The sequence below is a fragment of the Mus pahari genome, chromosome 9 (assembly GCF_900095145.1).
Source record: "Mus pahari chromosome 9, PAHARI_EIJ_v1.1, whole genome shotgun sequence".
Classification (NCBI taxonomy): Eukaryota; Metazoa; Chordata; class Mammalia; order Rodentia; family Muridae; genus Mus; species Mus pahari.
In genome coordinates this window covers 91,367,012-91,384,714 of record NC_034598.1, presented here as the reverse complement: position 1 = coordinate 91,384,714, position 17,703 = coordinate 91,367,012, and the positions used below count along the sequence as shown (strand labels likewise).

At 47.5% G+C, this 17,703-nt stretch overlaps 1 protein-coding gene across 2 annotated transcripts in view; it reads right to left on the bottom strand.

Moving 5' to 3' along the window:
- Appl2 (adaptor protein, phosphotyrosine interacting with PH domain and leucine zipper 2) overlaps nt 1-7,569 on the bottom strand; it is a 46,408-nt gene extending 38,839 nt beyond the window's left edge. For both annotated transcript variants that reach the window (XM_021204581.1, XM_029542326.1), the window contains exons 1-2: nt 7,410-7,569; nt 61-159 (exon numbers count right to left, since the gene is read on the bottom strand). In XM_021204581.1, coding sequence (XP_021060240.1) covers nt 61-159; nt 7,410-7,463 — 153 coding nt within the window. In that variant the 5' untranslated portion in view covers nt 7,464-7,569. The remainder of the gene's footprint in view (nt 1-60; nt 160-7,409) is intronic.
- Nucleotides 7,570-17,703: the final 10,134 nt, after the last annotated feature.

Sequence of the window (17,703 nt, the reverse complement as noted above, 5' to 3'; positions counted from 1 at the left end):
TATCTCAAAATTATTTTACATGAGATTTTTCTTACTCCAAGGGAAGGGTGGGTGTCATACCTGTGCACCATAGACACGCTGCATGGCCTGCAGCAGCTGGTTGGTGTAATCTGTGAGGGTGCCAGCATCTTCTTCAAATACACTCAGCAAGGAGCGCGCCTGCAGGCAAAGAAGAAGGGTCAGTCTTCACTCTCGGCCACAGTTATGAAGGAGGGACAGACAGACAGCACAGGAACCGCCTGGACCTGGGAGGGAAAGTGGTGCTCATTCTTTCTACCAGGAGGTTACACTTGCTCAGGATCAGAGGAGAAAGCCCATGTTTAGGGCGGGGTTTGTGGCTCAGTGTACAGTACCTGCTAGCACTGAAGGTCCTGGGTCTCACTGCCGTGAAGACAGAAGCACAGTCACTCTGTGCTGACCTCTGTGCCTACCTATACACGCATCCACTCATTAACAGTATCAGGAGAGACGGCCTCTCTGCCTACCTATACACGCGTCCACTCATTAACAGTATCAGGAGAGACGGCCTCTCTGCTCAAGTTCTGGCAGGGAACACAGGACCCCACTGTGGACCAGGTATGATCACCCAGCAGTGCCGGCTTCACCACTCAGCCTCAACCAGCTGCTTGGGGTCTGCAGTCCAGGGCATCCTGCAGACTGCCATTTTTTCCTCTTAAGATAAATAACACAGTCAACTTCCATGGTGGTGGTGGTGGTGGTGGTGTGTGTGTGTGTGTGTGTGTGTGTGTGTGTGAGAGAGAGAGAGAGAGAGAGAGAGAGAGAGAGAGAGAGAGAGAGAGAGAGAGAGAAACAGAGTGCTGTGTGTATGAGAAAGATTGAGAGGCGTGTGTGTGTGTGTGTGTGTGTGTGTGTGTGTGTGTGTGTCTATGAGTATGTTGTGTAGAGCTTTTAAGCTCATGATCAGGAATCGCAAATGTGGCCCAGTGGCAGAAGCTCTTGGCATAAAACTCAAACAGCAACCATTATGCTGCTCCCTTCTCTAAGGAGGAGCTCTCTTCTGAGGGCAGCCGAGGAACTACAGTAACTAAAATGTATTTCCCGCCACGTCATACACGGTGCTAGGCACATGCTGAGCACTACTGAAATCTTTATATACTGGGTGGTGTGTGGCCAGTATCAAGGCATCACATAATCGAGATCCACTCACATACATGAATTCACAACACCGGGAGCTCAGTAAATAACCAAGGAGACAAAGAGGCCAGGAGACACACTAGTGAGGTTGTACACAGAGTGCTTTGCAAACAATTCACTATTGCTCATTATTTTCTTGCAAATGGATTTCAATTCCTTCTTCTTCTAACCCATCTAAGCTAAAACAGAGGTTAGAAAGTGGTCTGTCTGGCTACTATGTTCTGACACCCCTGGGGCCTCCCTGCTGCTGGGTCACCCACCACCTGGTGGTACCAGACCCTCCCAGGGACAGGAGTAGGAGCCTGGGCACTGGGTTCTTCCCTTCTCATCTCTAGGTCTACCTTGGCTCCACAAACTGGGGGCTTCATAGCAGTGTGAGTGCTCTTCTTGGCCCTGAGTCTTCCTGGCCAGAAGTGGGTGCTTGAATGCTCTATGGATGAGAACCACAAGTAACAAGACTTGTGGGCATAAGACTGCTTTTTCCTCAGTTCTCTGTGAGGACAATCATTCACACTGCACGGACCCTCATTCCAGAGGAGTTCCTAAAATTCAAATCCGGAACAGGAAATGCTCCTGCACCAGGTTGCAGACAACAACTGCACCAAACAACGCATTTCAAGTAGAATGTGCACCAATTTTCTCACTCCCTCCATCTGTTTGTAAATAAATATCACGGCTACGGCCCACTAGATTTCATAACCCATTAACAATGTCAACCAGCAGGCAAAGATGACAATTCTAAATTCCTTATGGCATCTCTTCAAAGTATGGCTTTTGGGTTGTTAAAATGGGTGAGCCGCATTGGGCATTTGTGTGATTTGTCTTCCTGCTCTCGGCCAGCATGTGCTGAAACGCCATCCAGAGAACTGAGAGTTACTGCCCAGGAAGGTGACTCCAGGATCGCCATGGGCTGAGCCTGCTGGGAGTCTGCAGGGAGCAGTGATGACAGATGGCATTTATTATGGAGACAACGATCTCTGGTGCTCGCTCATAGCTGGAACTCAGTGTTTAAACAGTTGGCTCCATCTTAACACTATATCCATGTGCTTACCTAAGGAGTGCCATCCAACAGTACAGTTGTCTGAGTGTTCCCGTACCCAATGCTGCAGGGTCCCACCAAAGTCTACAAACTTCAAATACTTTTCTTATTATAACTGGCTTGCCTGGGAATGTAAGAAGCAATACAACTGGATCGCAGGTATTTTATTTTTTAAAAATATTACTTGTTCACTTAGTTGAATCCTATTTTTTCTCTTAACACTCTAAGGTATAAATTAAAGACGAGACATGGTTAAAAAGAGAAGGCTTACACAATTGTCTTCTTCAAGGACAGCAGGAAGAACTCCAGCAGAATTCCTTGTATCAGACACTGACGGGCATGGAACATTTGTCACATTTTCTAATGAAGCAACTTCATAATCAGATACCGTAGTTACAGTAACCTCACTTTACGGGGATGAAGCTGAGGCTCAGGGCAGTTATGAAATGTGTTCAACACTGTTCGAGCTTCCTGTCTGCTGCCTATAAGCTACAGTGCACACGGACAGGAGCTCATGCAGAACCTATGAAGGAATGCTTACTGCTCACTCTTAGGCTCAGGCTTAGGGGTTCCTGATACAGCCCAGGGCCACCTGCCCAGAGAAAGGTGCCTCTGCCCCCAGCCTGGACAAAGCACTGGATCCTTCTCCATCAGTTAACAGTCAAGACAGTCACCAAGACCAACCAGATAAAGAACTGCTTCTCAGTTGTGAAACAGACAACTAAAGCTCCCAGGGCTGGGAAGCAGAGGGGCTGACATATAAATCCAGGTCCACTGCAAGGACAGTGTGGTCACCAGTGGCAAATGTTTCATCAGCAGGCATGTTCTGTGTGCCAGCTCAAGACACAGGCACACGCGAGCCACATTCTTTTTAAGCACCCCACATTCTATCTCTCACAAACAGCAACTGCCAGAGAACTGCATCATGGTAACTTGCCTTGTTTTAATCTTCTGGGCATTGGATTTAACTAGATCACCCCCAGCAAAGAACGGCCAGCTACTGAGGGACTGCTTTGCTGCACACATTCATCAGCACTCACTTTGCTCACATGTATGGGTGGAGAGTGGGGACGCCCTGACCTGTACAGGAGTGAGGGTCAGGAAAGGCATGCCAACCGCTCAGTCTCATGGAAAGGCCCATCACCGCCGTGTGCTGTTTGCAGAGACTACCATCCATCGGGAGCACACAGCTCATGCACAGGAAAGCTCAGCGAGGGTGAATAAAAGCTCAAGGAAACTGCGGCAGGCTCGTGGTCTGACCCATCCCACATTCTCAGGAGCCTCTGCAGCCAGGCAAACAAGACCAAGCACTCTGTGGGCCTGGCCTAAGTGCCGCTGGCATCCCTTTACATTAAACATCCGGGTGTTACCTAATCAAACAAGCCCTACATTCTCGACAACACATAATTGTGTAAGCGTCCGATTTCAATAACACTCATAATTTGCTTCTTTAAAATGTAAGTAAGACAAAGATTTTTATCCCCATAATTTGGGTTAGGCAGAGAAACATCTTAATAGATCCAAGTTTACTAAATGGAAAATGTGTTATACACAGAGTTATAGGGCGAACTCTCTCTACAATGAAGCCATACAAAAGCACTCCGCCTGTTTGGAGGCATCTCACTGGGAGAAAGAAAGGCCTGACTGCTGAGAGGACCGTTCCCAGCTAGGCCACTGTATGATCTCAGAACCAAGTCTTTCATTTCTCTGTTTCCGTTATGCCAACTTACAAAGAATCAAAGCACAAAGCACAACACCAAAAAATGCAAGCGCTTCATCCCCACCTTAGCGGGGAATTGTGCTGCATACAGGATAAGCGCACTGCTCTGAAGGATGTGAGATGCGCTGCTGGGACTCCGAGCTGTGCCCCTGTCCCTATCTATTACAGCAGGACTCACATTGTCTTGGAACAGCTGCTTATCTGCCCCAGGAACAGACTGTGAGCCAGTCAAGGACAGCTATGCCTATCTAGTTGATAGTCGTGTTTCCAGCAGCTAACCGAGCCTGCCCAGCAAGGCAGAGGCTCACACACAGCAACAGGGAGACATCTCTACACCCTCTACTCATGTCCCAGAGGTCAGCAGAAAGACTACACACACACACACGGACTAGTTCTGCAGCACAACGTGCAACCCTGCACGCTGAAGAAGAGGAAATGAACATTTGTGACTAAGGCTGGTCAGTGACTATTCAGCACTTGCTGGAGCACTCCAGTTCAAATACAAAAGCTTTTGTGTTCGCGGAGTAAGCCCTGTGTAAACAGGCTACTCAAACAATCCTCATAACTTTTCCACCTCCACAAACAGTTCACCGGGTCTCACTATCATTTTTCCCTCTTTGTGAATCAATATAGGGCCAGGGAAAAGCCAGGTGCTAGGTAACAGGGCTAACTTAAACAGTACCCCAAGGCTGAGGAAGCAGCTCAGTGAGAAAGCGCTTGCCTACATAGCACTGTAAGGCCTGCCTTCAGTCCCCTGCACCACAGCCAACCCTTTTATCCCTGCTGCCTGGGTTTCCTTACCTTACACGGCTGATTGCTGATTTCTCTGCCCCTCCTCCATCTTACTAGATGGCCTGTCTCAAAAGACCATGCGCATGAGTAAAATGCATTTAATTTAGAACAGCGCCTGGCACAGACCACGGAGGATCGAGACCAGGCATGATCAACCCACACACAACCCAAGAGAGGCACTAATGCAATGCCAGGCATAAAGGTTCTTAACTCATTCAGATTTTCTTCAATGTCTTTGTAACTTGACTGAGCTGTTTTCTGGTGTGAATTTTGGAGATGACAGTGTAGCCCAGAGAAACCGAAAGGTTAGACAATCCTGTATTCTTGGCCTTTGCTTCTGTGTTTAATTCTTTCACATAAAATACTAGAAATGGTTTCCATTCCATGCAGTTCTACGCCCCTGGTTCTCCAGGGAGTAAAGTTGCAGCCCAGCATGTGCTGTGTAAAGAACAGTGTCAGCCGTGCTCTGCGGGCTCTGAGGGACTCCTAAAGCTATCTTCTATCCCCCCGATGGGAGAGAACTCGTCTCAACAGCAAGGACAAATTTCCTACAGGTGGCTCTGTGGGTAAAGGCACTTGTCACCAGGTCTGAGGACCTGAAATCAATCCTTGGAACCTGCACGGTGGAATTAAGAGAATTGACTTCCACAAACTGTCCTCTGACCTCCACATCTGCACACTCACATCCGCACACATCTGCATCAGGGTCAGGAAATGTCACAGAAGAGGAGATGAGAGAATGAGTATTGTGAAATGCTGTCACTGGACCAGTCACGTACATGAGGTAATGCCAGTCAGCATTGCAGCCTGGGATGGAAGCCCCAGAGGCCTACCCTTAGTAAGAAGCTACAGGCTGTTGGTGGCTTCTGGGAAGGGACTGCCAGTTTGCTTTGGGGGCATGGCTGTTGGGAGGTTGCCCTGGCTCCACTGACAGGCCCCGCACCCATGCATAGGAAGAGAGCACTAATTAGATTGTGTGCTATTGAGGGGGAAAGAGGACAGGAAAATGGGTGGGGGAACATGTTTTGGGGTGCCTGGAGGGAGAAGATGGGGGAGGTGATCTGATATAGATACTCTGTGTAAGTATAGGAAATTATTGAAGAATAAAAAGTATTTAAAAATATTCCTTACAAGAAAGGCAACAAAACAACTGTCTGAATTAAGTAAGGGCTTTACCACTTTGCAGAGAAGCCAACTGTCTAAGAATAAACCTTTACTATGGACGAAATATTTTTAAAAATTAAAAAGGATGTCAGATAGGAGTAACAATGCCTCTAAACATCTATTTTTTTTTTCCCCCATACACACAAGCTCAAAGTTGTAAACCATACAGATGGGATATAATTTTAGACTATTCCGCCGCTTTCAAGACCATCTGCCCCATGTTCCTTGTTTTCTGTGGAGTTTCTGCAGATGAGAACACTGGACGATTAGAAGCAGAACCATAGCCCAGGTGCCGTTTATGCACACCCATTAGAGACCTTAAAACTCTAGACCGTGTGATGTCTGTGCACCTGGCTCTGCCACCATCACGACCGGTTGGAGAAACGGTCTGGTCTGTCTTTGACCTTCCGTGTCACCAAGTACAAAGCAAATGGAAATCCCTACTCACAACCACAGTGGTTATGATTTCCATACGCTTATGTTCAGATCCCAACAACAGGGGAGGATGGCTGAAACGCTTTCCAACAAAGGCTGTGGTCCAAAGCAAACACCTGACATCCAGAGCTGTATAAGGAAGCCTGCGAAAAATTTAGCGCAATACATGCCAATCCATTTTAAAAGTTGAATCAGTTAAAACAAAACAAAACCAGGCTGAGCATAACAACACATCTGTAATCCCAGCACTCAAGGTGGAAGTTCAAGGCTAGCCTGGTCTACATGGCAAGTTTTCAGTCCAATTATGGCTACACAGTAAGACCTTGTATCAAAACAAAACACAACAAAAAGCAAAATCCCAAGTAATGGGGATACTAATTATCACAGCTTGCTTACATATCCTTGCTAGGCGACATGAGGACCATCACTCAGAACTGAGCCTTAGACAGGCACACATAGATAGCCCTTTTGACTTATTCTGCAAGGGAGAGATGGGGGAAATGTAGGCAAACTCGTCAAACTTCCATCTGGGAGGTACAAGTTACTTTGGGAGCCAAGGAAGGAACCCGAAAGAAGAGGAGAAACCGTGAAGAACAGCTCGAGCCTTTCTAACTTTTCCAAGAACGGAGATACTGGAGGATGAAGGTATTTATTTAAATAAGCTAGGGATGCTATACCAGAGAAGGGAATAGAAGATCCCTGGGGAAAGCCCTGGGAATTCTGAACCACTTTCACTATGCACTATCTCAAGCTCAAGCTCAAACGACTTGATACACTCTCCACTGTGTTAATGAAGCCCCGCCACCACCACCCAGTGGCACAAATGGGGCAAATGTTGGAATTTTCTCTTTCCTGGGTCGACTTGGCGATGGATCCAGGTTTTCTGTGCTTCCTATTCTGGCTCCTGCATTCATTAGGTCTCGTGGACTCGTTAGTACCAGCAGCGACCGTGTGGATAGTGCTATCGTCTTCTTCTGCACGAGACACTGTTTGAAAACCTTTTGGTTACCCGGCGAGGGAGCTCCTACTGCGGGACAGCGACTGCCCGACCTCCCCGAGCGCCGGCGGGGCACCGCGGCTCCCTCCCAGCCTTCCCGGCGGTACCTGGGGGCTGTCTTGCAGCGCCTCCTCCAGCAGGAGCTTGTCCACGGCGGGCATGGCGCGGCGGCGAGGGAGCGCGGGACGCGAGGAGGGGACACTCGGCGCTCGGGGACTTGAGACTTAGCTCCGAGCCCGCGCCTGCCCACTGACCGCGGCCCGCCCCTCAGCCCGGCCCCCGGCCGCCGGGATCAACAGGAAGTGTGGCAGACGCCGGACATGTAGACAGTCCGGGACAGGACACCGGAAGTGTGGCGACCACGGTTCCGCCCGACCCCGGGGCTTCGGGCCCCTCCGGCCAGCGCAGTGGCGCCGGGAGGTTCCGCCTGGAGGCTGGCATCCTGGTGCTCGTGGCGCATCTCGGGGTGGGACGACAGGCTTTTATCTTCTTGCAGTTCTGCAGATTGCACTTTTTGTGTGGGAGGAGAGACGAGTGAACAGATTTTGCAGTTGTTCTCTGGCCTCTTTTGGGGAGGGAGGGTGTCGGGGGAGTGGGTGGGGACTCAGGCTGTCCTCTAACTCACTGTGTAACTGAGGATGATTCTAAATTTCTGATCCTCTTGCCTCCACTTTCCGAGCGTGATGGGATAACAGACATGGACCACCAACCACCAAACCGGAGTTTTGTGCAGAGCTGGGGATCAAACCCAGGGCTTCGTTCATGCTAGGCAAACCCTCTACCAAAGTAGCCACACACTTAGCCTTGGCAAGTCTTCTTATTTTATTTTTTTAATTTGGGTTAGGAGATGGGGTTGGGTAGAGCAGAATAGATGGCGTAAAGGACATTGCAGAAGATGTGAGTTTGCTTCTCAGCACCTGGCAGGAGGCTGTGGTATGCACATTATTTCCCGTAGGGACATGCATGGGCGCACTTACGTGCATGTATTTCCTATAGGAAATGGACACACAATTTAAAATACAATAAAACAAATTATATTTAGTGTGTGAAGTTCAGAAGACAAGCCGTGAGAGATTTTTCTCCTTCCAATCATGGGGATTCTGGATATTAAACTCAGGTCTCAGGCTTGGAGATAAGTACCCCTAACCATTGAACCATCTTACCAGCCTCTGGCTTCTTTTTTTTTTTAAAATACCAGGACAGCTCCACACTCAGACAACTCACAGCACAGACATTACGTGTGTGTGTGTGTGTGTGTGTGTGTGTGTGTGTGTATCATCCGTGATATTCAGAACACTGCTGAATGACTTAGGGCCATATAATTAGGTTTCATCTTCCTGGTTTTTCATTTTGGAGAATTTCATAATGAAATTTTCAGGGTTAGAAAGGATAGATTATGTAGTTCTGTGATGTCATTTAAAAGAAAGAAAAGGGGACACTGGAGAATGAAATACTTTATTTAGGACCCTACAGTGTAGGCTGAAGAAAGAAAAAAAGGCTGTGTAGAAGATCAAAGTAGAATTTGACATATATTCAAGGCAAGAGTTTCAATGGATTGACACATAAAATCAGTATTATTTGTCCAATGAGATGTCACCAAAATTACAAGGAGCATATGATACTGCACAAAGTCTATGTCTTATGAGAACTACCTGAACAGTTAGTGTTGGTTGTGAAATCTGTAGGATCAGGGGTCACCTGTGAAGAATTATTCAGATTAAGTTAGCCCCTGGCATACATACCTGTGAGGAATTAAGTTACTAGAGGTGGGAAGAAGTGCCCCAAAAGTGGGTGGCACTACTCCCTGGGCATGAGTCCTGAACTACAGAAAAGATGAAGAGTGAATACCCGCATTCCTTCGCTTCCTGCTTCCTGCCTGTAGATGCAGTACAACCAGCCCCTTCAAGTCCCTGCCACCTTAAAACTGCAAACCAAAACAAACCTGTTCTCCCTTGAGTTGTTTTGTTGGGCATTTTATCACCACAGTAGTAAAGGTAACTAAGACGTCACCCAGTTCAGTAACAAAAGTCTGTGCTCCAAATGATGGTATTCTGTCTAAACTCCACCCCCACAGTTGCCTGGCAACAGCCAGGTAGGCTTGGCCCACTATAAAAGAGTTGATTTTGGGCGACAGGGAGTTCAACTAAAATTTTCCTCATACAATCTTCTAAACTCCCTGCTGCCCAAAATCAACTCTTCAAGGCCAGACTCAAACCCTCCCCTTTCCCTAATTGTAAAAAACAGTTCAGGATTTGGTTACACCAAGGGAAAGAGGTGTATATTCTTTCATTAGAAAATAGACATTAAAGGAGACAGAGCCCCCCAAAACCCTTTAAGGGGCTTAGACATCTCATGGAAGGGGCAACCATATTTCTCATGTATCATTTTCTAATTAAATTACCTTCTTTGAATACCAATGTTCAGAATTGTTTAAACCACATTCTTACACAATCATATTACTCTCTGGTGTGCCTTTGTTACATTATCGCCTAAACGGCCTTCATGGGATTTCTTGGTACCAAAGTACCAGACATTTTGTCATAAATGATATGTCTCAGACTCAAAACAACTAGTTGCAAAACAGATGCCAGGAATGTGTTTGTAAATTGTGTAAATTCACTTTATTAATTATGATTTGCAATCTTCCTTTTACATAGCACTCACCACTGAGCATTAGATAATCCACCTTGCTCTGCTGTGTGGTTTACATAAGGGGAATTATACGTGAAGATAAAAAATGTCAAGTCCTTCATTAAAGTGTATGTGTCCATGTGAAACTGTGGTGAGGTGGATTTCGGTCATCTTCTGGCTGTATCTGGATGGGTGTGAGGTCATTGATGGCAACTGCAGAGATATAGAGTTGGCATGGCCCTGTGCAGAAGGGACACTGTCTGGAGCTGCCACCTTTCCCTTGATGAAGGTCAAAAAGGAATGGAGGACAGGGAGAAACAAAATGGTTCTCAGGACAGCAGGCTTGGAGCACCACTGGAGCTTTGGGGGTCTGAGAGAAAATTGGAAACTACAAAGGCACCTGTTAGAAAGATATCAACAGGGGCTAAAGAGATGGCTCAGTGGTGGGGAGCACAAAGGGACCTTCTTGTCTGATCTAGATGGACGGAAGGAAGATTTCTTAACATGCTTAAACAAACTAGTATAATTTGTGATGTTAGAAAAGTGCTTCCCGGGGGTTTGGAGAGATGGCTCAGCAGTTAAGAGCACTGACTGCTCTCCCAGAGGTCCTGAGTTCAATTCCCAGCAAGCACATGGTGGTTCACCACCATCTGCAGTGGGGTCAGGGCCTCTCTGATACCGAGATTCTTTCTGCTGTTTGCGGTGCCCGTCTCAGACGTCTCTTCCAGCAAGCTCAAGGCTGGTCTGAAAATCCAGTCCCCTCCCTCCCACCTCCACGTGAAGAGCACCCCTTCAAGCGAAAATCAACCTTCCAATAACCCCAGTATACTCCAGCTACACTTGGCAAGATAATTCTAGAACACCATTTCTGTTCTGTCCACCACTTTACAGGTGGAGTGAGCAGAACTTCGCCTTAGGTATTTCTAGAATTTTAGTGCTTCACATATTACCTAATACCTGGGCAGTTGCTTGATGAATGATTATAGAACATTCATTGTATGACAGTCAGGCATGGCGGCTCTCGCCTTTAATCCCAGCACTCGGGATGCAGAGGCAGGCGGATCTTTGTGAGTCTGAGGACAGCCTAGTCTATGGAGTGACTTCCAGGACAGCCAGAGCTGTTATACGAAGAAACACTGGAGAGAGAAAGAGAGAGAGAGAGAGAGAGAGAGAGAGAGGAAGCACACTGGAGTCCTCAATAGAGCTTACATTTGAAAAGGGAAATGACAGTAAATGTAAACTGATAAGCCTGTGGTAACACTCAGTGGAGGACCAGGGGAACACGGGAAGTGCAGTGAACAGTAAGGATTTATTGAGGTGGTCGGCACCAGGCTTGAGAATTGAATAAAGGAAGAAATCTGGCCTGATGGGAAGAGCTTGTGCAAAGGCCCTGGGACAAGCTCAGCATCGTGAGGAGAAGACCAGTGTGGCTGGAGTAGGGGTGGGGAGGGGGAGGGGAGGAGATGAGGTGTAAGAGATGCCAAGCACTTGGTCACAGAGGACCTGAGTCCAGGCAGGGAGGACTTTGGATATTGCCCTGTATATGTGATAGGAAAAGTATGGACGGCTTAGTGGCAAAGTCTGATTTACATTGTTTTTAAAAAACTATTAGTGTGTGTGTGCGTGTGTTTGTGTGTGTGTGTGTGTGTGTGTGTGTGTGTGTGTGTACATGTGGTTTATGTTTTGAGGTTTCTAAAAAAAGCTATGGGAATTATCCAAGTAAGAAGTGGGGTGTGAGGAGGAGTCACTGAAGTCTGCTGGTAGCACAGTGTGAGAAACAGAAACTGGGCAGAGGAGAGCTGTGGGCGACCATTCTATCAGCAAGAGCAGAGTGTTGGTGACATTGCCAGCGCACCTGAGATGCCTTTTAGATGAGCAACATTGGTTGGGGTGTTGTCTGGGTGCTTCAATAGACTCCTCAGCAGTCTGGCAGAGACACAGGAAGATTATCAGCACGTGATGGTGTTTAAGACGCGAGAGAGGTTGAGACAGACAAGACAAGGGAGAGGTTGGAGGACAGAACTCCAAGTAAAGTCCAGACCTCCTGAGGGAGAGAAGCAGTTAGCGGTGAATATGTCCTTCTGTAGCCTTAGAGGCAGGAAACATCAAGGCAACCCCCTCCTAAAGAGCGCCCAAGGAGCAGCCAAACCATCATCCAGAAATGGCTGGAGGGCGGCCTGCAGACTTGTCAATGATCAGCAGAAAACCTGGGGGGAACAGGTCCATTCAGAAGCAGACTGGTTGCAGTCAAGAGCAAGGGAGGGAGACCAGATGACTCCAGAGATGTTCCAGCAAGGAGAATGCTGAAGAGGTTGTGACTGCCCACATAAATAGCAAAGAAGAAGGTGGGTTTGTGGCGTTAAGCCAGGAGGTGTTGCAGACTCTGAGAAGGTTGTCCAGCCTTTGTGAACATCGCTTTGCTGCTCTGTGTGACATAAGAGTGATATTACCAATCACAGGCTGCTTCCACGGACCCCTGTCTAGGTGTCCTGTGGCTTCAAAGGACGGAAACCTAACTCCAATTAGCTCACAGTTGAAAGGCTGGGAGAGGGGGCTGCATCTCTCAGGCTGATGGCATACTGACAGAGTGAGCTGCAGTGTGGGGGGAGTTGGAGACACTGGATGAAGAAGCAGAAATGAGAAGGCCAAAGCTGGTGAATAGACAAAAGTGACGGAGACCCAGTCACAACAGGGGGATGGCCTTGGGCAGAGGCAGGGGCAGTGTGTGCCAAGGGAGACAGTGTGTGCCAAGGGAGACATGTGCCAAGGGAGAATCTCACTCTCTAATGAGAGTGAGATTCTTTACTGGTGGTTTTTGTTTCCCCCAAAAGATAGAATCAAGGCCATGAGCTCCAAGCTAAGCTGGTGAGGCCTACGGGAGGTGTTCAGGGGTGGAGAGGGTGGGAAATGGCCATCTTGGGACACAGGCAAGGGAGGTAGGAGAATTAGTGACCCAGGGCTGGAGGTTGGCTCAGTGGTTAAGAAATAGAAATTTTAAGCATGATGGTCTATAGCAGCACTATTCATGACAGCCAGGAGATACACATGAGGTGACATCAGGGCATGCCTAGACAAAGGAACACCATCTGACAGTAACAACACAAAGTATCCACATCCCACTGTGTGCACACACCTAGACAACATGCTAAACAAGAGAAGTGAGACACAAAAGTCCATATAGTAGAAGAAGCCAACTCTAGGCAATGCCCAGCCTAGGCTAAGACTCGGGAACAGAGAGCAGAGCTGCTCATGTGGTCAGGGCAGGAGGATGACAAGTTCAAGGCCTGTCTGAGTTACAGTGAGTTCAAGACCAGCCTAGCCATCTGGGATCCCGTCACAAAAGCTAAAAGAGGCTGGGAATTGAGCTCAATCGTAGAGGGGTTGCCAACACATGTGAGATTCTAGAGAGGAGAGAGAGAGAGAAAGAGAGAGCAAGACAGAGACAGACAGAGAGAGAGAGAGAAAGAGTGCACTAGATGAAGGACTGCTTGACGCCAGCAGCTAAGGGAAGAGGAAGGAAGGGGTGATGGCTAACAGACATGGAGATGCTTTTGAGGAGAGTAGTGAAATTGTCTGTAATTAAACATGGGTGGTGATTCTATAACTCTGTGAAGTCAGTAAAAACCCTCGGGGTGCCTGCTTTAAAACGGTGAATTTTCATTATTTGATGTCAAATTATACTACATATCTACAGCGACAGCATAGCACCGGCAGAAAACACTCATGTGGACCAATGGAATAGCATGGAGGAGCCATAAGTGAACTTAGACACCAAGTCTTTTAACAACACATACACTGGAAAAGGGCAGCTCTTCCAATAGTTGGTGTTGGGCAAATGAGATACACAAATGAAAAAAAAAAAAAAAAAGAACCTAGGAATATATCCCTCATCCTGTGTGTAAAACCTATTTCAAAACAGACTCAAGACCTTAATGTTAGACCAGAGTTTGTTTTTTTCTTCATAATATTTTTATCAATTATTTGGGATTTTTACATCATGTACCACATAACACTTACTTTCCAGTCTTCCCAGGTTCTCTCCCCCACAGATGTGAAAAAAAAAAAAAGAAGAGGGAGAAGAAGGAGGAAGAGGAGGAGGAGGGGGAGGGGGAGGGGAAGGGGAAGGAGGAAAATGGGCCCAGTTCATGTTGTCTGTACACGCCCTGGAACATGGTCTAACTCCCAGTGGTCATCCCCTTAAAGAAAACTGAGTCTTTTTCCACCCGCACACCCGCCAGACGCCCTCAGGTGTGGAGAGCTACACTTGAGTGTCTTTATCACAATTTTAAGAGTTCTCATCAGTGGCTTCCTGTCTAGGTTGCTACATTTTGGGGGAATGCGGGGAGTAGAGCTTGTCACCAAAGTCTTCCGTATCCCTCTCTCTCAACCATGACTCTGCCGCCATCTATAGCACTGCCAAAGTAGCTTCCTTGCCTTTTACCGCCAGCGGGAACATGGGTCACAAATTCCTACATGATCTCTCCTGTCAGCATAGACCTCAGCATAGTCTCCTGTGGCAGTACAGGGCAGCAGCATGGCCCTCTGCCCCAGCACAGGCCAGGGACACCATCATTGCAGCAGCAGCACAAGCCAAGGACGTCACCATGGTCTCAGATGGCAGCTCAGGCCACCCACGTCAATACAGCCTCTGGCAGCGGCATGACCCATAAACGCTGATACGGCTTCAGGCTGTAGCATGGACTATGGATATCAGCACGACCTCAGATGGCTGCATAGACCCTTCACATTCACATGGACCCTGGTGGCCGCAAGGCCCATAGACAGCAATGTGGCCTTAAGCCTGCAGCACAGAACCAGAGACTTTGAGGAAAATACTCTATAATATAGGCAGAGGTGTGAACCTTCTTGAAAGGATTCTCATAATTCAGGAAATAATCTCAGGAATTGACAAATGGGATACATTATTAAAGTTCTGTATGGTAATGGAAATTGTCACAAGGGAGAAGGAAAGGGGCACAGAAAAGAACAAATCCTTGCCAACTACATATCAAACAGAGGGTTAATATCTGGACTATGTAAAGAACTTCAAAACAAAACACCAAAATGCCCAGATTAATCCAATCACAAATGGCAAATAGGTATTTGGAAAAGGGTGTGTGATAGTCAGGGTTCTGTTGCTGTGAACAGACACCATGACCAAGGCAACTCTTATAAGGACAACGTTTCATTGGGGCTGGCGTACAGGTTCAGAGGTTCAGTCCATTATCATCAAGGCAGGAGCATGGCAGCATCCAGGCAGGCATGGTGCAGGAGGAGCTGAGAGTTCTACATCTTCATCTGAAGGCTGCTAGAAGAATGCTAACTTCCTGGTAGCCAGGATGAGGGTCTTAAGACCACACCTACAGTGACACACCTATTCCAACAGGGCCATACCTTCTAATAGTGCCACTCCCTGGGCCAAGTCTATACAAACCATCAGAGCTGGCTTACAGCTTCAGAGGTTTAGTCATCAAGGCAAGCAGGCAGACATGATGTTAGAGAAGATGCAGAGAATTCTCCATCTGCATCCACAGGCAGCAGGAAGAGACAGACTCTGAAATTGGCTTGGGCTTTTTAAAACCTCAAGGCTTACCCTCAGTGACACACTTCCTCCAGCAAAGGCACACCTCCTAATCCTTTCTAGTAGTACCAGACTCTGGTGACCAAACATTCAAATCTATAACCCCGAGGGGGCCATTCTTGTTCAAACCACCACTGCATTCAACATCTTTAGTCATCAACGAAATTCAGATTCAAAAATCTCTCTCACCCTAATCAGAATGGCTGCAAGCAAGGAAAAGACAACCTCGGTAAGCACAGGGCAGAGGAGGAACTGTTATTCATGGCTGGGGGTACCATAGATCTGAGTAGCCACTGTGGAAACCAACGTTCATCGGGTTCCTTAAAGCAAAGGTGATATGCTAGCATCTGACACAGCTACACCACTCCCAAGGATACATCCAACAGCCATAAGTCAGAATTACCATAGAGACCCTTTACACAACCGTGTTTATTGCTATGCTCTTCACAGTAAACATGATGAATGGATAAAGAAAACATGGTGTGTACGCACAATGGAACCTTGCTCAGCCATAGAGAAAAAAATCAAAGTGTGATGCTTATAGAGAAATAGACGGAGAATGGTTAGCACTGGGCTAAGCAAAATAAACTAGGCACAGAAAGAGAAATGCTATGTTGTGTTTTCTCTCTTATGCTGAGCCTAGATTTACATTTATAGCTCTGTGTGTGTGTGTGTGTGTGTGTGTGTGTGAGAGAGAGAGAGAGAGAGAGACAGAGAGACAGAGAGACAGAGAGACACAGAGACAGAGACAGAGAGACAGAGAGACAGAGAGAGACAGAGAGAACTAGAAAGAGGGCTATGGCAGGGGAGGAACAGCAAGGAGCAGGATGGGCGGGAAGGATGGGGGAGGGGCAGCGAGGGAGATGAGTCAGAACAAAGTTTAATGACACTCTTGTGTCAACACCATAAGGAGGTCGGTCACTTCATACGCTAACTTAAAATATTAAACAAATGGCAAATTATGACCCATTAACGTGATAGGTTAATGTAAGAGAGTCAGGGGTTCTAATATCAGGAAGCAAAACAGGGAATAACGTTGTGGGGGCAGCAGGGACTGCTGCCGTCAGAACGGTTTCTCTTTTGACTGTACCTGGGCTAAGCCAACACCTCTGTCCTGTCTGCTGTACCTGTGTTGACATCTTAGCCTGCATTGCCCTTGTTCCTGCTCTAGAGATTTGCATGTTTATTTAGTTGCAGACAATGGAAACTAGCAACCAGAGGCAACGTTCCCCAGCGTGGAAAGCAATGCCCCGCAGAAGATAAAGAAGAGGGAGCAGCCCTTAGGAGAACTAGAACCAGATGGGTGGGGAAGCATCTCGTGGTGACAAAGGAAGTGGGAGTTAAGGCTCTCTATACAGACCGAGGCAGGTCAGTAGGTCAGCCATCACCTGCCCTTGGAATGCTTAGGTTGCCAACGTCACTAAGGCAATGGCTTTGACTGTGGGCTGGGACTGTTGATTCATCGATCTGACTGGAGGAATCACTAGCATTAAAAATAAAAATCAAAGGACTTTGAAAGGACACTCAGAACAGCCAGGTTGCTCCCAGAATGCCTTGCTCATCCCTCTGACAGACTTTGCTACAGGAGGAATGCCTGATCGAGTATGCACAGATGACCTTCCATCTTATGTTGGACCCAACCTTGGAATCCAACCTGTGATGTGCAATGGCATTTGATGGCTGCTGGGGCTGTCCTGTGAGGTATTCCATGTAAGGTTGATAGAATATCACTGGCTCAGGTTGGGATCTCATGCCTTCCTATAGAAGAGGTTATGATGATAGGATCCCTCATAGATGAGCTCCTCCTGTTCCTCCCGTTCCTCCTTTTCCTGGTCAAGGTGGCCACGGTGGTTCCATCCTGGGTGTCCTGAGGGTGTCACCAGCCACCACAGAATGCCTAAAAGCCTATGGCAGAAGAGCAAACCTGTAGACTCCTTTGTGGAGTATCTGTGACCTTGTTAGAGGAAGTATGTCATTGGGGGTGGGCTTTGAGGTCTAAAATGCTCAAGCAAGACCCAATCTCTCTCTCTCTTCCTGCTGCCTGCTGAGCCACATGTAGAACTCTCTGCTACCTCTCCAGCACCATGTCTGCCTGCGTGCTGCCATGCTTCCCACCATGATAATGGACTGAACCTCCAAACTACACGCCAGTGCCAATTAAATGTTTTCCTTTATAAGAGTTGCATTGC